Below are 25,279 nucleotides of genomic sequence, written 5' to 3'. Positions count from 1 at the left end.
GTCTGAGAACCAGGAGCTCATCTCAGTTCTACTAATAGCTTGCTGGATGACTTTGGGGATGTCCCTTGGCCTCTGTGAATCTTAGGCTCCTTATCAGTAAGATTGGGGGACTAGGTTCCTCCCAGCTCTGAATCCAGTGCTTCCTACCTAAGTGTGCCTAAGTATACTCACCATACCTGAATTGCTACTCACATGGAGCAGATGAGGTCCTAAAAGGAGGGGTCAGGCGAGTACCTGGAAGGGCAGAGATCAGTCGGCATGGGCTCAAGGAGGGCACTGGGCCTTGACAATGCGGAGAATCTGGATTGGGCCTTGGTTAGGAAGACAGGGCAGGCATCACGGTGATGGAAGAGAGACCGGATGTGAGGATGTGGGGGAAGTGAGTTGGGGGGAAATAAAGCAGGTCTGTGGGAAGGAAAAGGTCTGGAAGCAGGGTAGGGAGGTAAGATGGTTCAGGTGACAGAAGCCCTTGAAAGCCAGGGAGGGGATGGAGTGTCCTACAGAAACTGAAGAGAGAAGTGACAGTGGGACGTGGTGTTTTGGGAAGACGACGGCGTGGCCTGTGCAGGGTGCAGGGTGGGAAGAGTGAGGGGGCAGGCTGGGGCAGGTGTGGTGGCTTGGCTAGGGAGACATCTGTGACCCAGAGGACAAGCTTATTCTAGAGATGATGCGGCCTTGACCTGGATCTGTGGCAGTGGGAACAGGACAGGGAAAACACGTCAATGGAAAAACTCCAGGACCCTGGGATTGCGGGTAGTTTTTATGGCTCTTTCAGTTTACTTGTTTTGCTTTTTTGCTTATCTGTATTTTCTGTTCTCTCTGTAGTGAGCAGATACTGCTTTGTGATAAGAAAAAGAAACAAACAGTTCAGCATTTCCTTTGGGAAACCAGCAAACGAATTTCCACCCCTTTGCAGCTTAGCTCTTCCTCTCGCTAGTCTGGTTTCTCTTAAGAAACCCCTTTCTCATATTTTTTATCAAGTTATCTGTACCCCACACTTCTTGTCCCTCAGCTTCTGCAGATCATTCCTTCTCCTTTTCTGGACATTCCTCCTGCCAGCTTCTTGAAGCGCAAACCTGGCTTTGCCTCTCTGCCTAAGGGGATCCCAGAATCCTGGCCTTGGGAGAGGAGGCCAATAAAACCCCTGCTATCCCACAGTGGCTCCAGACCAGGACGCCACCTCTCTCTTCATGGGACGTTCTCTGAGGAGTTAGCTTTCTTTCCGTCCTCGAGGCCAGTTGCGTAGTACCCGCCTCAACATCTTTTCCAAAAGAATTCCTGTCATTGCCTTGGGAAATGCTGCCAGTAGCACACTCCCCTGACCTTCTCAACATCTCAGATCATCCCATAGGCCTGTGACCGCCTGCCTAGCAGAACTTCACGTCCACCAGAACTCCAGTAACACGTCAAACTCTGGAACCCTATTTTCACCATGGACAGCTGTCTTCTCAGTTCTTGGATATCCATACTCCAACTAAACATCCAGTTGTTGGACATTCTCAATTTCACTTCCTGACAAGCATCCTGGCTTCTAAAGCCAATTATTTACATTGCCCCCATCAGTACCCTCTGAAGCTCTTACTGAGCCTGGTACCAACCAGAGAATAACTGCCCAGCACACCCTGGGGCTCCTTTACGAAAGTTCAGCAAGGCCCGGGGTCTGCTCAGCTGTCCACACCCCACTTAATCCCAATGCTACTGTCAGTCCTGTTGGAGACCCTCACCACTGTCCTCAAGACCCCTGATCCACTCTCATCTCCCCGACTCTTGGTAAACGGTCTCACCTCCAGTTTCACTAGGAAATTGACAGCCCTGAGTTATGAACATTCTCATTTTCCCTCCTCTTCAGCTGTGAACGTCTGCATCCCTCCAATCATCATTTCCCCCTTTCTGGAAAGAAAAGTGAGACAGGCCCCTTTAAGGCTAATTTCTGTGTCTCAGTCCAGGCCTCCCTGTCTTTCTAAAGGATTTACTCAGTTGATGATTCCTTCCTTCTTGTAGACTTCAAGCTTTCCTCCATCATGCAAGAAAAATGCTTTGACACTCCCTTCCCCTAACACCCTCTCATCTTCTTGCTACTGCCAAGTTCTTTAGAAAGTTTTGCTATTTTTGTTAAAGTGATACATGTTCATGCAAACATTTTAAACGATGCAGAAGAGCAAAAAGAAAATAACTATTACCCAACATCCTACTCCTCATAGAAAACTGCTGTTAGAGATTTGGTGAGCGCGCCTGCAAATTATTCTCTATGTACCAATTCACATATAGAAGTACGTGTTTAACACAGAAGAGGTTACACTATACACATTCTTCCAGGCCTTGCTTTTGGTAGCCAACAATATTTCCGCAGCACATTTCCATGTCAACAGCATCTGATTTGAAACAACGAAAGGTATTCTAGTGAACGTAAATAACATAATCACTTCCCTGTTCTCTATTCATTTGTTTACAAGTGGGTTTTTTTTTCTGCTATACATAATGCTGTGCTCAATATTTTTGGCACTTGTGAAGTTATCTAATTATGGCGAATTCTTTAAAAGGGGTTGTTGGATAAATAAAATATACTTAGTCTGTTTGATAGACACTGCAAAACAGTCTTCCAGACTGTACGAATTTAAACTCCTATTAATTGTTGTCATTTTCCTAAATCCTTAAGAATCCTAAGTTTTCTTAATGTTTCAAAATTTCACCTAATTTCAAGAATTAAAAAGAGGATGGCATTACTACAGTCATTAAAAAGATAAGAGGTTGGAGCCCTGGCTGGTGTAGCTCAGTGGATTGAGCGTGGCCCTGCGAACCACACAATTGAGGTTCGATTCCCAGTCTAGGGCATATTCCTGGGTTGCAGACCAGTTCCCAGCATGAGAGGCAACCATACATTGGTATTTCTCTCCTTCTCTCCTTCCCTTTCCCTCTAAAGATTAATAAATAAATCTTTAAAAAAAAGATAAGAGGTTGGCCAGATAGCTCAGTTGGTTAGAGCATTTTCCTGATATGCCAAGATTGTGGGTTCAATTCTGGTCAGGGCACATACAAGAATCAACTAATGGATGCATAAATGGATGGAACAGTAAACTGATATTTCTCTCTCTCTCTCCCCACCTTCCTTCCTTTCTCTCTCTCTCAAATCAATAGTTAAAATTAGCATTGAAAATGTAAATGAAATAGATAAATTCCTAGGAAAAAGAAACCTCCCAAAACTTATTTGAAAAGAAATAGAATATCTAAATAGTCTTGCCTCTCTTAAGTAAATTAAATTGGTGTTTAAAATTTTTCTTACCAAAAAAGCTCCAGACTTCACCAATGTATTCTATTAAATATTTAAGAAAGAAACACCACCAACCTTACACAAATTCTTCCAGAGAATATAATTTTCCAGTTTATTTTCTGAGGCCAGCATAACCTTGACACCAAAACCTCACAAGGAGATGTAAAGAGAAGAAAATCACAGACCAGTCCAGTCTGTTTTGGACATAATGATAAAGTTACTGGCACTGTTTTTACTACAATGGTTTGATGGCCTGAGGTGGGGGAAGCTGGGTGGAGGTGGGCAAAGCAAGGGAAAATGGGGACATCTGAAATAGTGTCAACAATAGAGACAAAGATACTATGGTGGTTTGCTGCCTGTTACCTCCATAACTGAAATTTTAGTTAGAGGTCAATAAAAATTAATCTCTGAAGTCTATTCACAGACCCCTTAGGGACTTGTGGATGCCAGGCTGAAAATTACTGCACACACACAAAAAACCCCAACCAACCAACCAACTAACCAAACAAACAAAAACAATGCTGGAGGCAGCCAGAGCTAGAGTCCAATCGGAAATCCCATCAGTTCAAAGCCTTTGCGGGGGGGGGGGGGGGGGGGGGCCNAGTGCGTGGGGGGGGGGGGGGGGGCACTCTCTGTTAGGCACATCCCAAGTCTTCAAACATTTTTTCAGTTGATTTCTTTTAAGATGACTTCTCTTGATTTTGCATTTCACACATTTCTTTGTTCTCCTTCCAATGAGATTTCACTTTGCTTATTATAAAGGACTTGACTGAACATTTCAGTTCCTTTATTCCCAAAATAAATTCCCATGATAACAGGGTAGAATTGGCAAGTCAAGCAAATCACTCCTTTGATGACACCCAGGCTATTTGACTACACATTTGTAAATAGAACATTTTAAACCAACACGGACTTTTGTGGGCAGAACTCTACACAGAGTCAACCTGGCTCTAGACCAAGCACTCATGACATCCTTTGGAAGGTCACCTGAGAGAAACATAATAGGACTGGGGTGTGACCTGGCCCCAGCTCGCATACCTGGCAGAGCCTGAGCTAGCACTGAGGACTGTATGAAGCCCCTTTGGAAAGCTCAGTGACCGAGGTTTTTGGCTATCTTCCTGAATGCTTTCCTAGAGGGAAAGGAACCAACTAAAGTCAGTAACTGCACTTTTACCACTTCTTTCGGATTGATCTCTATGTAAAAACAACATAATATTTAAAAAATACATATTAATACCCAGCTAAAATGTATCTTAATACTCAAAAGTCTAGGATTAACATTTTACATCATGAATATTTAAGCTTACAGAGAATAAATATAACAAACAACTGTATAGTGGGCAAGCAACTACTCAGATCCAGCATACCTTTACATTTCACTCTAAGTCTCAAGAAAATAGTGAATAAAAACAGAACATTAAAGATACAGCTAAAGCTACCTGTGTCTCCTTCCCTGATCCCACCCCCTTTCCTCTTTCCGCCAGAAATAATCACTATCATGAACTTGTTATTCATCATTCCTTAGGATGTTTTTCCAGTTTCCCAGTGTATGCACACACCCACACTCTATATAGCAACAATTTCTGCAAGTGTTCAAAATTTGTATGGATGGTATCCCACTGTATGTGCTGTTGGGGAACTTGCTTTTTTTGATCAACATCCCATTTACAAATTTTAGCCCTATTAATAGATTTGGCTCCAGTTGATTCTTTTTCATTGCCATACATGATTTCATTGTTTAAACATGCCTCCATTTGGATTTTGTTTTTACAGGACCTCTTTTAACTAGATCTCAGTTCAGCTCCTTGAGAGAGTGCACATCGAAATAGAACCAAATACACCTATAAGAACTGCCTTTCTTTTATTTATTTTATTTAGCCCCTAGCAGGTTTAAGGGAGTATAAAGACTGTTATGTTGATGCTTCTAAGTTCAATCACCAGCAGGTGGGGGCAGCAGTATATGTCACTGGAATAGTTTTAAGGTGTAGTTAAGCATTTTTTTTCCAGGCTGTGAAACAGCAAAACTTGATTCTTTGGCCATAAGAGAAGCTCTATCTACAAGCCACTGTAATTTTTTTGACAAACTCCTTTCCAACTAAAATAGTGTAACTGGAGTCTGTGTTTCTCACTAATAACTATGACCAGTAAAACGGGATTCAAACATCTTTAAAAGCCTTCTTAGCACCCTTTCATTCTAAAAACATCTTTTTAAAAAACATCTACAGTGAGATTTATTTGATGAACTGCGTTAAGCACGCAGAATATTTGCTGCAACTCAGGTAGAAAGAGGTAGGTATTCACATAATATGTCAGTCTGTAGTCAAAAAAAGATATTTTGACTACAGTATGTCCACGTTAGTATCTGGGAGAGTTTCTGTGCAGACATACAGTGCTCAATGCTCGCAGGGGGTCTGACCTGCAGCCGCGGTGGCATGTAGCCCAGGTGGCTGTGGACGTGGCCCAACACAAAACTGTAAATTTACTTAAAACATTATGAGATTTTTTTTGTGATTATGTGTCACAATATATTTAATGTGTGGCCCAAGACAACTCTTCTTCCAGGGTGGCCCAGAGATGCCAAAAGGTTGGACCCTGCTGCCTTCGAGGGGTAGCTAAACTCAGTTCTCTTCTGTTCACGAATGCGTTTCTATTACACAGAGCCTGGTCTCCAGCCCCACTAACCAGTGCCCGCCTTCCTTCATGTTGTAGTTCGTCCACACCACGTAAAGTGATTATGTTATAAAAGGCCTCTAGGGCACTGGGTTCAAATGCTGTAGCTGGTTCCACTGATGCTCCAGGAACAAGGGCAGCCTCTCCAATGAGTCTCAGGTTGATACATTTGATTTTCCACGTATTCTCCACAAAAGGACTGCAGGTGAGTCCAAAAATTTGTTCAACAATGCCCAAACCAGTGTTTCCTTGGTGCACAGTCCCGGCAACTGCAGCCATAACCAGGCCATGGGGGAGAGGCAGCACATTCCAGCCCACGGGAAATCAAGGTTGGGACTGAGAAAAATCTTCTTTCACTGGGGACAGCAGCAGACGAAGACTCACAATTTCTGCTCCTTGAGAGTCTACCACACTTTGTTCCGACGCGATGTAATAAAACCCAAGCTTGACATCATGCCAGAAGCGCTGTGGCCCCATTCACCTTGAGGTGATCCAAGAAAAGAATTCTGAGAATGAAGATGTTCAAAGAATCAGTGACAGAATTCTCCTGACGAAAATCAACTTTTTCATCTTTTTAAAATCCTCTTTCTCCTGCTGTTGAAAGACTCTAATGTCCTCAGAGGTCTTAACTGGCTCTGATGTGGTCTTCAGTTTCAGATGTAACTGCTTTATCCAGGAATCCTTTGCATGCTGGATAAGATTGTATCTTTTAGTAGCTGAGGTATAAAGACCCCTTGTGATGTCAAGTACTTAAACATGACATCTCTGTGCGTTTTTTGACTGTACACTAATACTGCACAAATAGCATCTTGGTGGGCCTCAGGCTGCCCCGAGCAGTTGGTGATAGTGTTGCATAAGGGCCATGACCTTGTTATCCAGCAGGCCGAGCAGGTTAGGCAGACCTCTCTCTCTCTGGGTAGCTGAGCCCTGACAACTCGACCCCCAGGAAGTGGGGAAAAAGACAAAAATGTGGCTACTTTAGGCCCCAGGGGCCAGCGCCCTGGCCATAGGCACTGGCAGTGCCTTCCTGGTTTTCCCTGCTGGAGTGCCTTGGGTGTTCCAGACCCTTGGGCAGACGAGACCGCCAGTGAGGTCAATCAGGATGTGGCGTTCCAACTGGCCAGGACCGGGCAGAGTCCCATGGATCTCACTTTAGGGAAGCACCGAGAACATCGACCTTCCACAAGGGAGCTGGTTATGGAAAACTAAAACCATCTTAAAGCTTTACTTTTCACTCATACACCTAGATATAGTGTATAAGTGATGAGTGAAGCTTGTCCCTTCTTCCAGAGGTTTAGGGACAAAAGCCACTGCATTCTTGACCTTTACTATAAACTTTAAGTTCTCTCATTATTACTATTCCAAGTGTACAAGTGAATATGGAAGAGGCTTACAAGTTAATAGCAAGATTCGAGGAAACAGAATTTGTCATACAAATGATAGAACATGGATTGTGAGATGATGTGGCCTGTCGACCTGGGTAAGCCCCAGAACTCACGCTGCCTCTGGCAGAAGTAGAAAGAAGCATCTTTTGGAAAAATATGGTTGTGCCTTTCAAGATGTAACTCTCAACAGGCTTATAATATTCCCCAAATATTTCTTAGGTTTCCTTTTAACAGCGTCAGACAGACTAGGTTTAACTCCTGCCTATACGAGTTGATAGGTACACACCCATATCATACAGGCATGTCATGTAACCTCTCCGAGAGTCGGTGCTCACAGATATAAAATGGGAATTGTAACACCTACAACTTCGGGTTGTTGGAGGATGGAATGGGATACACGTGCAATGTGCATGGCATACAGCAGTCACAAAATAAGTGGTAGCTTCCATGGCACTTTGCATACCTTCGTCTTAAAGGACTTGAGCACCTCAAATACCTGGCCCAGTCTCATCCATCTGTGCATTCCAAGCACCTGGTACAAATGAAAAGCACACAGTGGCTGCACCATATATGTTTACTGAATACACAAATTAGACATTTACTAAACACATATATATTTTGATATGTACTATGCAATACATATTCATTATTTAATCCTCATAATAACCTGAGAGATGAAATAACATGTTAAAGTTCACACAACGCCTAAGTGTTGGAGCTGGAATTTAAACCCAAGCCTATGGCCTTGAACATCACACTCTACTGCATCCTGCTCAGGCAGTGTGGGGAGGTGTCGAGAGAAGGTGGTGCTTCAACTGGATCCTAGTGGGTGACTAAGAATCTACCAGGCACCTGAGGGAAAAGGCAATCTGGGAAGAAGGATCAGTACACGCACAGTGGAGTGAAAAGCACAGCCTGCTCCGAGAGTAGTCCATTACAGTATGAAAGGTGTGCCTGGAGGGGAGGCTGTGAAGGTGGTCTGCAGTCAGCCCGGGAAGGCTACAGGCAGTGAGATGTCATGTTGTCATCTTGGGGCCGCTGGGCAACCACTGAGAGACAGCTTGGTCCGGGGGCAGCACGTGCGATCAGAGCTGTGCTTTAGACACGCACACCCAGCGGCCTCACCAAGGCAGCACTGGAACGAGAGCCTGGCCAGGAGGCAGGAAGACGGAAAGCAACGTTAGCCATTTGCCCAGCCTTTCGTCCCATCTCGGAGACTCCGATCACCATCCACATGGTTTTCCAAGTGATGTCTTAACATTAGTGGCAAACGGAACTTTGATCTCTGTACAAACTGGGTCACACTTCCTGGACGAGGATTTCATTCTTAGAAAAGTCATGCCTGGTTTATTTCACTGGTGGCAAAAGAACTCAAGGGACCCAGTGAATGAGCGCAGCTCCTTTCTGCAGTTTCAGGCAGTACCAGCACTTCCTCTTCCTCCGCAGACACTCGTGGACGGCCTGGGTGGTGTCCCCACACTCTCCAGAGCCCAGGCCCTCTCTGGAGAGCTGGGACCTCAGACCATTTGTTTCTGCTCTAGTGATATTCTATTCCTTTGTTCTCTTAGCCTCCATCAAGATAGTCACTATTTTTTTTACTATTGTATAACTGCAGGAGACTGTATTTTAAACTCAAATGCTTATTTAGCTTATCTTGTACTTTAGTATTAGCCTCCTGTGGAAGAATACACATGATTAGAAAGACATTCTCAGCCCTAGTTTTAAACTTGAGGAAAAGATATACTGTACAGAATCTGTTTGGGTAAGTTCCTAAAAAAAGACTGGAAAAAGTCATAGATTTTATCTTTCAGAGTCTACCCCCCACCCCCGGCCCTCCACTGCAAAATGCAGAATAAGTCCGCCCTGCCAGATTGTAAAATGTCTTGATCTTCTCTTCTGCTTAAATCATGAACCCAAAATTTACTTCCGAGGGAGTGCTGGTACTATATTAAGCTTAACACTGCTTCACATTAAGAAGGCTGATCAAAATTTAAGGAGAGGTGTCCAGAATAGACCCACACATATGCAGTCAATTGATTTTTAATAAGGTTCAAAGGCAATACAATAGAGAAAGAATGGTCTTCCCAACACCTGGTGTGGACACATTTGGACATCTATATGCAAACAAATAAATCTCAATTTCTGCTCTTCAACATGCGTCTTTAACGTCTCACCCCCACCGGGATAGTCACCATGAGAAAGACATAAAACAAGTACCGGTGAGGATGGGGAGAAACCGAAACCCTGGTGTCTCTGGTAGGAACGTAAAATGGTTTGACTGCTGGGCAACACAGTATGGCAGCTCCTCAAATTCTAACATATGCTATGTTGATTAACCTTGAACATATCATACTAAGTGAAATAAGCCAATCATGAAAAACAAATACTGTATGATTCTGCTTATAGGACACACCTAGAGTGGTCAAAATCAGAGAGAGAAAGAACAGCAGTTGGCAGGGCCAGGGAGTTGGGGAATGGGGAGGTATTATCTAATGGGTACAGAGTTTTAGTTTTACAGAGGAAAAAAGTACTGGAGATGGATGGTGGTTAATAGTTGCACAATATGAATGTACTTAAAACCACTGAGTTGTACACTTAAAAATGGTTTAAAAAATTGGAAAACATTGCTAAGAGAACAAACCACAGACGGTGAAAAAAATACTTGCAAAAATTCAACAAACTACTTGTATCTAAAGTATGTAAAGAAACTTTGAACTTAATAATAAGAAATGAAACAATCCAATTTTTAAAAAATAAAATGGGCAACAATTTAAACAGACGCTTGATCAAGGAATTTAAGGGGCAGAGAACGACATAAAGTGAATCTCAGCACTACTAGGAGTTAGGGAAATACAAATTAAAACCATAACAAGATAGCCACTACATACCCATTGGCAAGGCTAAAATAAAAAACTAACAATGCCAAGTACTGACAAGGATAAGGGGGAACTGGGACTGTCATATACTGCTGGTGTAAATGCAAAATGGTACTGCCACTTTGGAAAACAATTCGGAAGGGTTTTTTTTTTAATGAAGTTAAATATACACTTGCAAACTGTAGTAGATGCATACATCTGGATACCACTCAGCAATAGCAACAAGCTGCTGGTACAGACAACCACCTGGATGAATTTTAAAAGCATTATACAAAGTGAAAGACCCCCAAACCCGAAAGGCTACACACTGCATAATCCATGCATATGACATCTGTACAAGGTGGCAAATGACAGAGAAAAGAGCAGATCAGTCACTGCCAGGGCTGAGTGTGGAGGGAGGGTAAGTGCAAAGGGGCACAGGTAATGTTTTCTACCTTGATTGTGTTGTATGAGTTTGTCAAAACACACAGAACTTCACAACCTTGGATGGCAGAAAAAAGAATGATTTTTACTGTATGCAAATTTACCTGAATAAAAAAAATAAACTTGAAGTTCAAGGAGAGAAGTCAGGCCTATGCTAGTGAGTCAGGACATCCTGTAGAGGAGAAAAATTAATGCTCACCAGTAAGTGCTTATACACTTGACAGAGTTAATAGCTACTCCAATTATACCCTCGTTTGAAATGTATTTGTTCTAACCAAAACAAAAATGAATATGCTGAGCCACTGCTTCAAAAGAGGCTAAAGAAAGTACAGCTCTCACTGAAGTCTGTGGAATTAAAGTCAATGGTTTCCGACTTGAACAGAAGTGAGCCTCGTACTTAGAACAAATTTATGATATGCTAAGCATGAAAGCTACATCTTGATAAGCACGCAGAGGGAGACATTACACACAATTTAAAGTGCAGTATGAATTCTTATTGTCATACTGACTTCTCCCTAGTACTAAAAGGCTACACTTATTCAAGCCATGTTGACAAGGCAGAGCAGTTTGTTCTCCAACATGCCCCGGAACACTGAAAGCTTAGGTGAAACACTAATTTTGAAAGGTAAGAAGAAGAGGATTAGTCATCAAATCTTAAGCCAGCTCTCTGAAGTTTTTTAAGTGCTTTAAGGACCAAATTTTTAAAACATTTTGGCAAACAGCCTTCACACAAATTATAATTACAAAGAAACCTTTCAGCTTTTAACTTGAAGCAGCTACTCAGAATCAAAATGAGCTATTACTTGGGCGGTTACATAATCCCTAGCTGTTTGTTAGGCCCCAGCTTCGGAGCACTGTGCTACCAGTGTTTTCAGTTTTGATCCCAAAGGTAAAAATGTCCACATCCCAACCCAGTGCTACAAGCGGTTCCTAAGTCTTTGCTCCATTCTGTGATGTTATTTCGAAGCCATAAAGGCAAATATTTGCTTAATTTTATTTTAAATAAAGCACAGAATGTGCATTCTCATTTAAAAAAAATAGAAAAACGTATGTGAAAAGATTAAAGGAAAGAAAAGTATTTAAAGAAAGATTTTTTAAAAAAAGGTCATTCTAAATACTGAACTTTAAATGTCTAGTAAACCAAGATTGAAGATCTGGAAAATAAGTTTTAGGGTTTATATTGTACCTTTAACATTTCCCAAGAGGATCATTGTATTATATTTCTTTTTTTAGTAGCTATAATATATGCTGATGACCATGGCAAAATACATCACTGTCAAAGCAAATGGGGGGAAAATATATTCGACTCTAGAGTGACCTGTGGCCAGAGTGTTTCCCGATCTCCGCTTGGCTGAGAGGACCCAGTGAACTCGCTGGCGATGTCACACGTCCCCTCTTCCCACTCCTGACACCATTCACACCACTGCTCAGTATGTATCTGAAGGACATGAAATCAGCATCTTGAAAAGATATTTGCACCCCATATTTATCACAACATTATTTACAATAGCCAAGACATGGAAACAACCTGTGTCCATCGATGGCTGAATGAATTAAGAAGATGTGGTATGTACATACAGTGGAATATTATTCCGCTGTAAAGAGAAGGAAATCCTGCCATTTGTAAAAACCCAAACGGACCTGGAGGACATTATGCTAAATAAAACAAGTTGGACAGAGAAAGACAAGTACTGTCTGATCTCAGTTACATGGGAAATCTTAAAAGAAAATTCATAGAAAAAGGAGACCAGAATTGCGGTTGCCAGAGGGGGGGGGGGAATTGGGTAGAGGTGGTCATAAGGTATAAACTTCCAATTATAAAATAAGTAAGTATTGCGGATGTAATACACAACACAATGACTACAGTTAACAGTACTATGTGGTATATATTTAAAAGTTGGTAAGGGAGTAAATCCTATCATTAAGGGAAGAATTTTTTTGTAACTCTATGAAGTGATAGGTATTAACTAAACTCATTGTGGCCATCATTTCACAATACAGACATATTGCAAGTCATTATGCTACAGACTTTAAACGTAAGCAGTGCTGTGTGTCCATTATAGCTCAATAAAACCAGAAGACACGCAAACTAATACCTCAGCATGAAAGTGGAGGTTGGGTGGTCCATCCCCAAACCCAGTCCTGCCACTTCAAACAGGGTTCCTCTGCAGCCAGGGCACTCCAGTCAAGCGCAGCGCGGGGCAAGCCTCTGAAGCCCTCAGACCCACTTCCGGGGCAGCAGACTGGAACCAGTCTTTCCCGGTCACTGGCCAGGGAGCAATGTCCAGTGGTCAGGAGTGCTGGGTCCAAAGACAAGCTCCTTGGAGTCTGCCCCATGAAGACTCCTCTACTTATTCAAGTGAATTCTTTCTTTCTTGAGTAATAAAATGAGAGTTAAGACATGTGTTTAAATGCACTTGCCTGCCAGTCAAACAGAATATCAGATAAAAAATACACTGAAATCAGGACATTCCTGAACTCTGATCTAGAATTTTGGTGTTAAGACCAAAACTTAAGAATCCATTCTTTTAAGACATTTGTCACTGGAGCCCTACTGATCTAGACATGATTTCACATCGAATTCATTATCATTACTGTTTTTTAGGGGACAATCAGAATTCTCAAAACACTAACCCAGTTTGCCTTTTACACAGGTCATTAGCACCCTGTTTAACCTTTAAAACAGCGACATTCCTACCCCAGTCTTCCCGAAAATGTTCGCTTTGGATAGGTCTAAAAGTACATTAGGGGACTTCTGCTTCCAGGAAGATGGAGTAGCCATAGCTCTTCCTAGTCTTCCTACTAAGTACAACCAAAACATTGTTTATGGAGCACACATCAGGAGATTCTGAGAGGTGGAGAGAAGAAGGCAGGCCAGCTAGGGGCTTTGATGTCTGAAACAACACAACGGCAAGGCTGACCTGTTTGCCTGACGCCGCCCACTTGCAGCTGAAGAGGCTAAATAGAGAGACACAGTCCTAGACGGCTGTAATCAAGGGACCAGGAAAAAAGGACAGTCTAGCAGGACAGAAAACTTTCACAGGGACTGCTCTACCGCAGCCTAACACCCCCTGTAACACTCACATACTGGCCCCACCGCCACCCGTGCCAGAAAAATCCAATGGGCACCTAGAATTCCACCCTCACCCTCAGGGAGTGAGGAGCCGCCTCCCCCCCCCCCCCCCGCCCCACCCCTGCTGGGGTGGTGGCAGAGAAGGCCAAGAACTTCATCCCTCACAGATGGTTAGGAGTCCTCTCCTCTCCCACGTGGTCAGTGCAGACCACAGGGCCTGCTCGGACGCCCATCCCTACTCAGCGGTAATGAAGTGCTCCTCTCCTCCCAACTGGGGTGGGGCCGGACAAGGCGGAGGCCGAGTGCCTAGCAGTAACGACACCACTCCCACTTCAGGTCAGACAGAGACCACGTGGAAGGTGGAGCTCCCCGCCCCGCCCGGCAGCATCTCCAAAGAGGCCAGGTGGAGATGCCAGACTTCCACCTCTACCTGGCAGTACGGCGGTAACGCTGCCCCGCTTCTACCGGAGCAGTGTCAGAGAAAACCAACGGAAACAGGAGGTTTACGCAAGATGCCGAGTTTCAACTGTTCGGGTTTCACCTGTAATTCAATCGCTACGCAAAGGATCTGAAAATCTCAAACGAAAGAAAAGAGATGCCAAGACCAAAATGCTGGAGATGTTACACTTATCTGACAAAGATTTGAAAGCAGCTATTATAAAAGCAATTAGGAACACATTTAAAACAAACAGAACATAAAATGCCTCAGCAAAGAGATGGACAATATAAAGAAAAACTAAAGAGAGAATTTAGAACTAAAAAATACAAAAACTGAAATAAATAGCTCAGTGAGTGCACTCAACAGCAGAACGGAGGTGACTATAAACAAATTAATGAACTTGGAGACAGAATAATTAAAAAATTACCTAATCTGAATCAACAGAAAGAAAAGATGTTCTTTAAAGTTAAACATCTTAAAAAGATGTTCTTTAAAGTACTGATAAACTTTCGGGGCTGTAACAAAGGACCTAATATTTCTGTCATCAGCGTCCCAGAAGGAGAAGACAAAGGGCAGCATTTAAAAAAGTCCATCAAGAAGTAATGGCTGAAAACTTCCCAAGTTTGGCAAGAAACACAGCCCTACAAACTTTCAAGAAGCTGAGGGAGCCACAAACAGGACAAACACAAAGAAATACACGCCAAATTACTTCATAACTAAACTTCGGAAAACTAAAGACGGTAAGGTCACTCTGGAAGACAGTTTGGTAGTTTCTTACAAAACTAAAAATATTCCTTATTTTTTAAAAATCCTTACTCAAGGACATTTTTTTTTTATTGCTGTAGAGAGAGAGGAAAGGAAAGCGGAAGGGAGAGAGAGAAACACTGATATGAGAGACAATCATTGGTTGCCTCCTGTATGCACCTGAAATGGGGGTCAAACTCACCACGTACGTATGTGTCCTGACTGGGAATCAAACCCACAACCCTTCCACTACGGGACAGTGCTCCAACCAACAGAGCCACACTGGCCAGGGCCAAAACTAAGAATATTCTTACCACACAAGACAGCAATGGTGCTCCTTGTTTTTTAGCCAAATGAGTTGAAAATTTACTTTACAGAGAAACCTACATACAAATGTTTACAGCAGCTTTATTCATAGTCGCTAAAACTTGGAAGCAGCTGTGATGTTCTTCAGTTAAGTGAATGGACAAACTGTGGTATACCACACAATGGAATATTATTTGGCGCTAAAAAAAAAAAGAGCTATGAAGCCATGAAGAAACAGAGAGGAAACTTAAATGCATATTAGTAAGTAAAAAAAGCCGATCTGAAAGGCTGCATACCTTGTAATTCCAACCACGTGACATTCTAGAAAAGACAAAACTAGGGAGAGTGAAAAAGATCAGTGGTTGCCAGGGACTGGGGGAGGTGGGGGGTGGGGGGTGGGGGGGAGGAGCAAATAAGCAGAACAGGGGGGATTTTTAGGGCAGTGAAACTATTCTGTATGATACTGTAATGATGGACACAGGCCATTTATACATTTGTCAAAACCCACAGAATGTGCGGCACCAAGGATGAACCCTTGTGTAAACTTGGACTTTGGGTGATGTGTCAATGCAGGTTTATCGTCTGTAATACTGTATTGCTCTGGTGCAGGACGCTAATAGTACAATACTATATTAATAGTATTAATAGTCGGGGGGGTTCAACATTACGTGGGAACTTTCTCTACCTTGTGTTCAGCTTTCCTGTAAACCTAAAACTGCTCTAAAAAATGAAGTCTATTATAAATACAATGAACTGAATAAAAATGAAAATACAACACACCAAAATTTGTAGGACATTGCAAAAGCAGAGCTAAGAGGAAAATACGTAGCATTAAATACAGACTTTATGAAAGAAGAAAAGTCTCAGATCAATAACCTAAGCTCTCTTCCATGAACCTAGAAAAAAAGCAAAATAAACCCAAGTCAAGCAGAAGGAAGGAAATAATAAGATAACATAGATAATGGAGTTGAAACACGAAAAATCAATGAAAGATAGAGTTGGTTCTTTGTAAACATCAAGAAGATTGAGAAACCTCTGGTAAGACTGACAAAAAATAAGGTAGAAGACACAAATGAACAATATCAGAAATAAAACAGGGGATGTCCCTTTGGGTCCCCCAGACATCTAACAGGTAACAAGGGAACAGTACTATGAACAATTATACACACAAATTTGACAACTTAGATGAAATGGACAAAATCTCAGAAAACAAAGTGAAATATGAGAGAGATACGTTGACTAGCTCTGTAACTATTGAGAAAATTGAATTTGTGGTTAAAAATTCCCCCAAATAGATGTCTCCAGGTTCAGATGATTTCACTACAGAAGTAACATCAATTCTACATAATCTCCTCCAGAAAAGAGAAGAGAAAACACTTCCCAATTTATTTTATGAAGCTGAGCTAGACTGAATAAAAACAATTAGAAAAGAACAAAACAAAACAATAAAAAACTATCCAGCAATATCACTCATGAATACAGATATAAAAATTTCTTAACAAAATATTAGCAAATAAAATTCACCGAGAGAATTGTGATATATAAAAAGAATTATATATCACAACATGAGGCTTAGTCTAGGGATATTAAAACTTCATCAATGTAATATTAACAGACTGAAGAAGAAAACTCACATGATCACATAGATCGATGTAGAAAAAGCTTCTGGTAAAATTCAACATTCATTCTTGATAAACATTCAGAAAAACTCGAATTCAGGAAAACTTTTTCAACCTGATAGAGCCATCTACAAACAAACCTACACTTAACATCATATTTAATGGGAAAAGACTGCTGAAAACAAGACAAAGACATCCATTCTCACCATTCTTACTCAGCATACCTCTAGAAGTTCTAGTCAATGCAATGAGGCAAGAAAGGGAAATAAAAGGCATACAAATCAGAAACGAAGAACTATGACTGATCTCATTTGATGACATCTTTATCTATGTAAAACCCCCAAGAAATCTACAAAGCTGCTTACAAATAACAGGTGAGCCCAGCAAGGTCACAGGATAAAAGAAAAATGTACAAAAATCCATTGTATTTCTACATACTATCTGTACTATACTACATAGCTCTATATACTGAACACTTTTGAACATCTAAATTAAAAATATAATAAAATCCCTTAAAAAAAAGAAACACTTAGGGGGTGGGATTGAGAGTGGGGAAGGTGGGGGTGGAAATAGAGACAACTGTGTTTGAACATTAATAAAAAAAAGAAAGTTTCAAATTAAAAAAAAGAAATACTTAGATGAAAATCTAACAAAACATTAACAGAATTTGTATGCTAAAAATTATACAACCCTGATGAAAGAACCAAAGAATATCTAAATAAACGAAGAGATATACTGCATTCAAGGACTGAAGGAAGACTCAACAAATTAAAGATATCAATTCTCCCCAAATTGATATTCAGGTTTAACTCAATTCCTATGAAAACCTCAGTAAGATTTTGGTAGATATAGACAAGATTATTGTAAAGTTTATATAAAAGACAGTAACATTAGGACAGCTAAAGCAATTTTGAAAAAGAACAAAATTTGGAAGAATCAGTCTATCCTAATTCAAAATGTAACATTTAGCTATAGTAATCAAAACTGCATGGTATGGACAGAACACACACAGATCAGTGGAACAAAATAAAGAACTCAGAAAAAGATCTACGCAAATATGCTGAACTGATTTTTGACAGCATTGCAAAAGAAATTCAAAAGAGGAAGGGTGGCCTTTCCAACAAATGTGCCTGAAGTGATTAGAACCCACAGGCCAAAAAAAAAAACCAACCCCAAAAACCCCCTGAACCCAAGTTTCTCACCTTATAAAAAAATTAACTCAGAATGGATCATGGTCTTAAATGTAAAATGTAAAAACTACAAAACCACAAAAAAGAATAAGAAATTCTTTGAGATTTAGTGCTAAATAAGGAGTTCTTAGATTTGACATCAAAAGTATGATCAAGAGAAGGAAAAACTGATACTGCACAAAAAAATTTTAAAAATTTTATCTGCAAAGGTCCCTGTTAGGGGGAGGAAAAGACAATCTACAGACAAGGGAGAATATTTGCAAACCACTTATATAACAAAGACTGACATCTAAACTATGTAAAGAATTCTCAAAACTCAACAGCAAAACAACAACAAAAAACAAACACAAGCAATAGATACAAAGGGACATCTCACCAAAGATATATAGCACATAAAAAGTTGTTCAACATCATTAGCCATCGGGGAAATGCAAATTAAAACCACAATGAGACAACACTATACACTTAGCAGGATGGCCACTATAAAAATAGTGACAATGTCGAATGCTAGTGAGGACACAGAGAAAGTAGATGACTCACATATTGTTGGTGAGAATGTAAATGGTACACGATTCTGGAAAACAGTTTGGCAATTTCTCAAAAAAGTTAATATACAACTACCACATGACCTAGCAATTGCATGTCTGGGTACTTAGCCCAGAAAAATAAAGACTTGTGTTTACACAAAACCTGTACACTGCCCTGGCTGGTGTAACTCAGTGGATTGAGCATGGGCCTTCGAACCAAAGGATCCTGGTTTGATTCCCAGTCAGGGCACATGCCTGGGTTGCAGGCCAGTTCCCAGCAGGGGACGCATGAGAGGCAACCATACACTGATAATTTCTCTCCCTCTCTCCTTCCCTTCCCCTCTAAAGATAAATAAATAAAATCTAACCCCCCCCAAAAAACTCCAAAAAACCCCTGTACACTAATGTTTATAGCAGCTTTATTTGTAACAGCCAAAACCCAGAAACAACTCAGCTGTCAACCTTCAAAGAATGAATGCTTAAACAAACCGCAGTATATCCACATCATGGAATACGATTCAGCAATAAAAAAAGAACAAACTGTTAAGACAAACAACAACCTGGGTGAAAATCCAGAGAATTATGCTGAGTGAAAAAGTCAGTTCCAAGATCACATATTGTTTGAGTCCATTTATATGCATCCCCAAATGACAACGTTTTAGGAATGAAGACCAGACCAGTGGTTGTCAGTGGGCTAAGGAGCGGGTAGGGGTGGGAGAAAAGTAGGTGTGGCTATAAAGGCACCAGGAGGCACCTTCCTGGTGATGGAATTTTCCTGTATCATGGCCAGGTCGACATTCTGATTTTGTACTAGAGTTTGGCAAGATGTGAACAATGAGGGAGAAGTGGGTAGAAGCGATAGGGGGTCTCTGTGTGATTTCTTACAACTGCATGTAAATCTACAGTTATCTCTAAATAAAAAAATTCATTTAAAAACGTTAAACAAACTGAATTTACTTCAAATCTCTCTGGCCTCTGAAAGAACTATAGCTTCCAAGATTCTTCTTGCTGTAATTTTGTTAGCAGCTCAAAGGTTAAAGGTTACTGAGTTAAGCTCAAGGGCAGAAAACATTTGGGAGAACTCTACCTAGCACCTTAGGCCAAAATATCTGCCAAAACCAAATGTGCCTACAAAAATCTCTTCGAGGGGCATGTATTAGCTTACAAATCAACCATTTAGCTACAGTTGATATGTTCTTGTTAATATTGCATATTAATTGAGTCTTCTTTTGTTTCATCATCGTTCAATTCCCTTAAATTATTAATATTTATTTTCCTCCAGACAGCTAGGGGAACTTCCTTTTCCATTTTAGTTTTAAAAATTTCATCTGTAAAACACAAGTACACTGTCATTTCCCTCACTTCTCATCCCAGTCTTCTCCCCAGAGAAAATCTTTGTTGTCAGTTTGAAGTATTTCTTTCTAGATTTTTTTCCATGTATTTCTAGACATATGTACAGCTTTGTGTGTGTGCATGATTTTACAAAGATAGAATCATACTATTTATACCGTTTTTAAAATGTCTACCCTCCACCCCTAAAATGTCTTGGACGTTTATATGTCAGTATATTTAGATCCGATTTAACTCATTCTTTTCAATTGCTTTGCAGTCGTCTGTGGTACTGATGTATCATAATCTGTTTGCCTGCTGACGCTTATGAAGGCTCTAGCTCTTGCTATTGCAAGTAATGCAGCCACCAGTGAAAGGCCTGCACTGACAGGAGGGCACACACGAGGCTTAGTCTCCTAGGAGAGAAACCTAGAACTAGGACTGGAGCTTTGAAGGAATGGCCAACACCGTGGACCGACTGAACCACCACCTGTTCCCACTCACTTCCAATCGTCTCCTCTCCTCCTGCCACAACAAAGGCTAAAAAAGCCGGAAACTCACTTTGCTTACAGCTAGGGGTGCCATGGGACCAGTTCTGGCCACTTAAACATCAGCAAAAGTATACTAAAGGGTCCCTAGGAATGCTTTTGCTTTGCACGTGAAAGAGATAGACATGATGGGCGCTGTCCCTGCTTCCTGCCCTAACGGTGGCTGTGGTGTTTGGAGGGGTGGAGGCCCTCTTACCACATGAAGGAGAGCCAAGAGAATCGCGGTGAGGTCAGCCCTGACCAATGAGTTGCTGAACCAAAGCCGGCAGCAGCCCACCCCCAGACTGCGGGTTAGGTGGGAAGAATGAGCTCTTCCACTGGTATAAGCTGCAGTCTACATCTGGTTTTCTGTCACTTGTAGCCAAATGATTCAGTACTAAATTACTCTCTAAAAAAATCTGTACTCCCCAAAATCTTCAGGAGTATCCATTACCTAATACTTTTATTTACTTAGGATGTTGTCAATCATTTAAATGTTTAACCACGCTGGCATGAAAATGTTTCCTATGAAGTGGAGCGTCACTTCACTCCGTACGTTTACTGGGCATGTGGATTTCATCTTCTGTGACTTTCTTGTTCATATCCCTTGACCATGTTTCTACGGCATTGACTTTTTCATATTGATTTGTAGGAGTCAGTTTCCAGATAGCAAAGCAGACTGAATTAAACTCAGGGGGAAATTTGTCTCTGCATCTTTATACTCTCAATCCAGTCAAACACAACTGAGAAACAAAGCTTCCATGAGAGGCCAGGCTGACAGTGACGACTGTGACAGTCATCTCTGACTGGTACGCTATCACAGAGCAGTGTGTCAAGCAGTCATTCAATTCATGCGAAACACTACAGCGCATGCTTAGCACTTCCTTTACAAATCCGAACCTTAAGTAAAGCTTATGAAATAGCGACCTGCTGGTGAACTGGGCCGAGTCCTTAATGTACATCACTTCCTATCAAACCTAAGAGGTATTCATTATTACTCCCATTTTACAGAGTAAGTGACGAAAGTAAAGTTTCAAAACCAACAGTTTCGTTCCTACCACAAAACTGAACAACAGTCCAGGTCCCATATTTAAAAACAAAATGATTACATGCTTACCTACCATTAAAATATGTGAAATACATTGTGCCTGTCTATCTAAATACATCAACATGCTTGACTTAGAAGCATTGCCCAACATGTTTGGTGGTTCATGAATCCGAAGACACTGTTCCAAAGTTTGGCTCCAAAGCTTATTGGAGCCACACTGCAGTTACCCAAAATTATTTCCATTTTTTAAGTGAAAAAAATTGAGTAGGATTTTAATGCTTCAGCAAGAAGTAGCTACTAGCTAGCTATCCCACCCCAGATCAAGAAGGCAAAGAATTCCTCTCGTCAGTTAACAATCAGGCAGTCCGACACTAGAAAACAAACAGAACGAGCTGTTAAAGACGATAAAAGACTGTGGTGAGAAGCAATGTAAACAAGTAGAACAGAACATGCACGGTCCTGAGTATTTGGACATGGTTTGGAGTTTGGATAGACTGACTACTTTAGAAAGCCTAGCAGCTAGAGGAAAACAGAAAACCAGGGAGGCCCCAGCTCCTGGAGTCAGGTGTGGGGTGGCAGGAGGGCCGAGGCCCTGACAAATACTTCTGTGCTGTATGACATGCCTCTCCTGCCTCTCCTTGCAGAGCTGTGGATTCTCTCTCTGGCAAAGCATCCCACAAAGCACTCAACCCACAGCTGGTGAGGAGCACAGGCACCAGACCTCCTTGATGCCCTCTACTAAACCCTCCCGAGGGGTCACACCCAGCCCAGAGCCCGCAGGCCAGGGCCCCAGAACTGACTATTCTTATGGCAGGAAGACCAGGCCACCTAGGTGCTACCAGCTGGGCCCCCAGGTGGACATGGAGGTACACCTGAAGCACCTGCCTGTAGAATTTTTTAGCCAGTTTGTAAGGCACAGAAAAATGCCTGCAGGAGCCTGAATTCTCACTGTACATTAAAGAAAACAAGACTGCAGACACAATGTTTACAGTCTACAAAAGTGCAAATGGGTTGACAAATCCCCAATCTGAGAATACCTCTGGTGGTTTCTGGCATTTTCCTGGTGGGCTGGCGGTCCCCATGTGGGGAGAGGCAGCAGAGTGTTCCCCCATCTCACCCCATGGGCAGAGCAAAGGTGACAACACAGGGAAAGAAATCTGACCCTGTTTCAGAGGCAGGTGTGGCCAGGCCAGGCTTGCAGAGGCTCGGGTGGGCTGCAACTGATCTCTATCCAGGTATTTGCTGGGGTATGGCAGTCAGAAAGGGAGGTGAACTTTAGTCACCAGAACGAAACAAGCCGAATTCCTTGTCCCTTCGAAATCAGTCTACCCAACCCTCAGGACAGCGCATTAGAGGAACCGTGGGCAGGGCACGTGAAAGAGGGGACACCAAGTCTCAGAGGGGGGCAGAGACAAAAAGAAGAAGAGGAAGAGGGAAACAGAAGAGAACCATGGGGCCAAAATGTGCCCGAGTCACACCACGTGCTGCAGCACAGTGCCCGCTTGCTGGGAAAGGGCACACCTGGCACCCCAGGACTCCCTGAGTACCTGTTAGAGCTGGGCCCTAAACGCGCCCAGGAGAACCAGGCTTGGCAGGTGCTCCCGACAGGCTGGTGTCATCAGGACAGCAAAGAGCAGAGAAGGGGGGGTGCTTAGTGCTGTCCTTCCCCCATACTAGCACTTGCACAGCCAATGAAACACACACAGGCACACAGCTTCACTGTCTGGTGGACACATGCACACACAGCCTTCGTGTATGAGTGTACACACACCCCCCTCCCAGTGCCAGTTGAGTGGCGTGGGAACACAATCACACACACACACACACACAAACTCCATCAGGAGTGAATATACATACATCTCTGCACGCTTATACAGGCAAAAGTGTCTCTGTGTGCCTCTCTCATGCCACCCAGCCCCCGCCCCATCTCACTCACACACACACACACCCCACAACCTCTGAGATACATACAAACCTCTACATTAGAGACACACACTAACTCACAGCCCGTTAGGAAAACATGCACTCCCAGCCTGTTAGGTACACACCCATCCTTACAATCTCTTAGTTGGAGTGTGCACGCACGTTGGCACACACACACTCACAACCCCTGTGTCTAGTGCACACTCAAAACCTGCCAGGAACACACACCCTCTCACAACTTCTCTGCCGGCGTGAGCGCGAACACAAACTCGCCGCCAGCCAGGGTCTCGCCGCACACTCACAGCCTCCGGCTGAGATGCACACACAACCCAAACGCTCCCCGCGGACGCAGGCACGCTCGGCCTATCCCCGCCGGCACACGCACCCTCACGGCCTCCCCTGCGGGCGCACCCCACACCCCTGCACCCCCGCAGCCGGGCGCACCCGTCCCCCAGGCCGTGCCAGCGCCGGACGGCAAACTCCGGCGGCGCGGGCTGTGCTCACACCCCCGGACCGCCACCGCCCGCGCCCCTCCTCACCTTTCTCGCCGGCGCCCCGCGCCCGGCCCTCGTCCTCCTTGGGGTTGGTCACCTGGGTGATGATGGCCGGGCCGTCCATGGGTGCGCGGCGCGGCGGCCGCCCACCGGCCCGGCCCCCCGCCGGCCAGGCGCGCGCCTGCAGANTGTGCTGGCTCGGGGGGCGCGCGGGGCCGCGGGCCGGGGGGGCGCTCGCCGCCGCCGCTTGGGCGCGCCCGCCGCCCGGCCCCGCGCTCTGGGAGAGGCGGCCCGCGCCCGTGTCCCAGCTCTCGCAGCCGCCGCCTCTGGGCTGGAGCGGCCGCCGCCTCGTCACCATGAACCCCGGAGCCGCGCCCGGGAGAGCCGCGCACCGGCAGGCGGAGAGGGAGGCCGGGCGCCGGGGAAAGCGGGAGCGGGCGAGGGGGAAGGAGCGAACGCGGAGCGCGGGCGGGAGAGAGGGAGGGAAGAAGGGAGGGAGCGAGGGAAGGCAGGAGGGCGGGCGGGTGGGTGTGTCCCGGCCCTGAGACCGGCCTCCGCCGCCGCCGGCGGCTCTGCCCGCCAGCCCCGGGGGGAGAGGGGTGCGGGGCGAGACGGAGGCGGTGAGTGTGGGGCGGGCGGGGCCGCGCGCTTCGGGGGGTCCTGGGCAGATGGGCGAGGTTTGGGGTGTAGGGGGTTCCAGAGGGTTTCTGGCGGTAGATGTGAGGGGCCCGGGGCGTACGGGGGTGTCTGGGGGCCGGAAAAATGAGTGGGGTGCGGGGCCTGGGGGGGTGAGGGACGTGGGAAGGAGTCGGGCAGACCCGTGGGGGGAGCGGCGCGGGGCGACTGTCACGGCCCGTGGGTGTGTGGTAGGGTACAGTGCGGTACGCGGTGGGGGGACTGGGGCGCCGAGGAGGGATCGCATGGCTGCGGGCGTGAGGATGGACATTTACCCAGAAGAGGCCAGAGGAGTGTGGGACGGAGTGGGGACGGGGGTGGGGGTCCCGTGAGGGAGCCTTGCGGGGGATGCCGAGGGGCGTCCCGGCGCGGGGACCGAGGAGAGGGGACGCGGTGTGCTGGAGGGCCCGGGCGTGCCGACGCAGAAAGCTGCTAAGGAGTGGCGGCTGGCCGCGCAGGGGCCCCGGGTGCTGCTGTAAGGAAGACCTCGGGGTTGCGGGGAAGTTCGGAGGGGCCCGGGAATGAGGGACCCAGGAGTGAGTGGGGCTCAGGAAGGGGGCGCCTGCAGGCCGGGCTGGAGATTCTGGGAGTGGGTGCCGGCGGAACCCGCATCAGTTTTGTGCCCGAGAGCCCGCTGCCGGGTCCTCGAGGATCAACCTCTCCTGGCATGTGGCGGTGTCGCCTTCGAGGGACCGCCAGGCAATGAGAATTTATGGGTGCTCTGCAGAAAGGGGGCCGGGGAGCAGATCAAAGGCTGAGGAGA

General features: G+C 44.4%; 1 protein-coding gene and 1 pseudogene across 2 annotated transcripts in view; both read right to left on the bottom strand.

Annotated features, from left to right (window-relative positions):
• Window positions 1-24,029, bottom strand: part of CTDSPL (CTD small phosphatase like) — a 115,371-nt gene extending 91,342 nt beyond the window's left edge. The window contains exon 1 of one of the 2 annotated variants that reach the window (XM_037070775.1): window positions 23,887-24,029. In XM_037070775.1, coding sequence (XP_036926670.1) covers window positions 23,887-23,965 — 79 coding nt within the window. In that variant the 5' untranslated portion in view covers window positions 23,966-24,029. The remainder of the gene's footprint in view (window positions 1-23,886) is intronic. The other variant, XM_037070774.1, reaches the window with a different exon arrangement.
• On the bottom strand, window positions 5,170-7,834 carry LOC119004043 (uncharacterized protein C3orf38 homolog; annotated as a pseudogene).
• Window positions 24,030-25,279: the final 1,250 nt, after the last annotated feature.

The sequence above is a fragment of the Sturnira hondurensis genome, unplaced genomic scaffold (assembly GCF_014824575.4).
Source record: "Sturnira hondurensis isolate 20B ecotype Veracruz unplaced genomic scaffold, ASM1482457v3 Scaffold0019006, whole genome shotgun sequence".
Taxonomy (NCBI): domain Eukaryota; kingdom Metazoa; phylum Chordata; class Mammalia; order Chiroptera; family Phyllostomidae; genus Sturnira; species Sturnira hondurensis.
The sequence above is the reverse complement of the archived record's forward strand: the minus strand, read 5'-3'. Positions and strand labels throughout refer to the sequence as shown.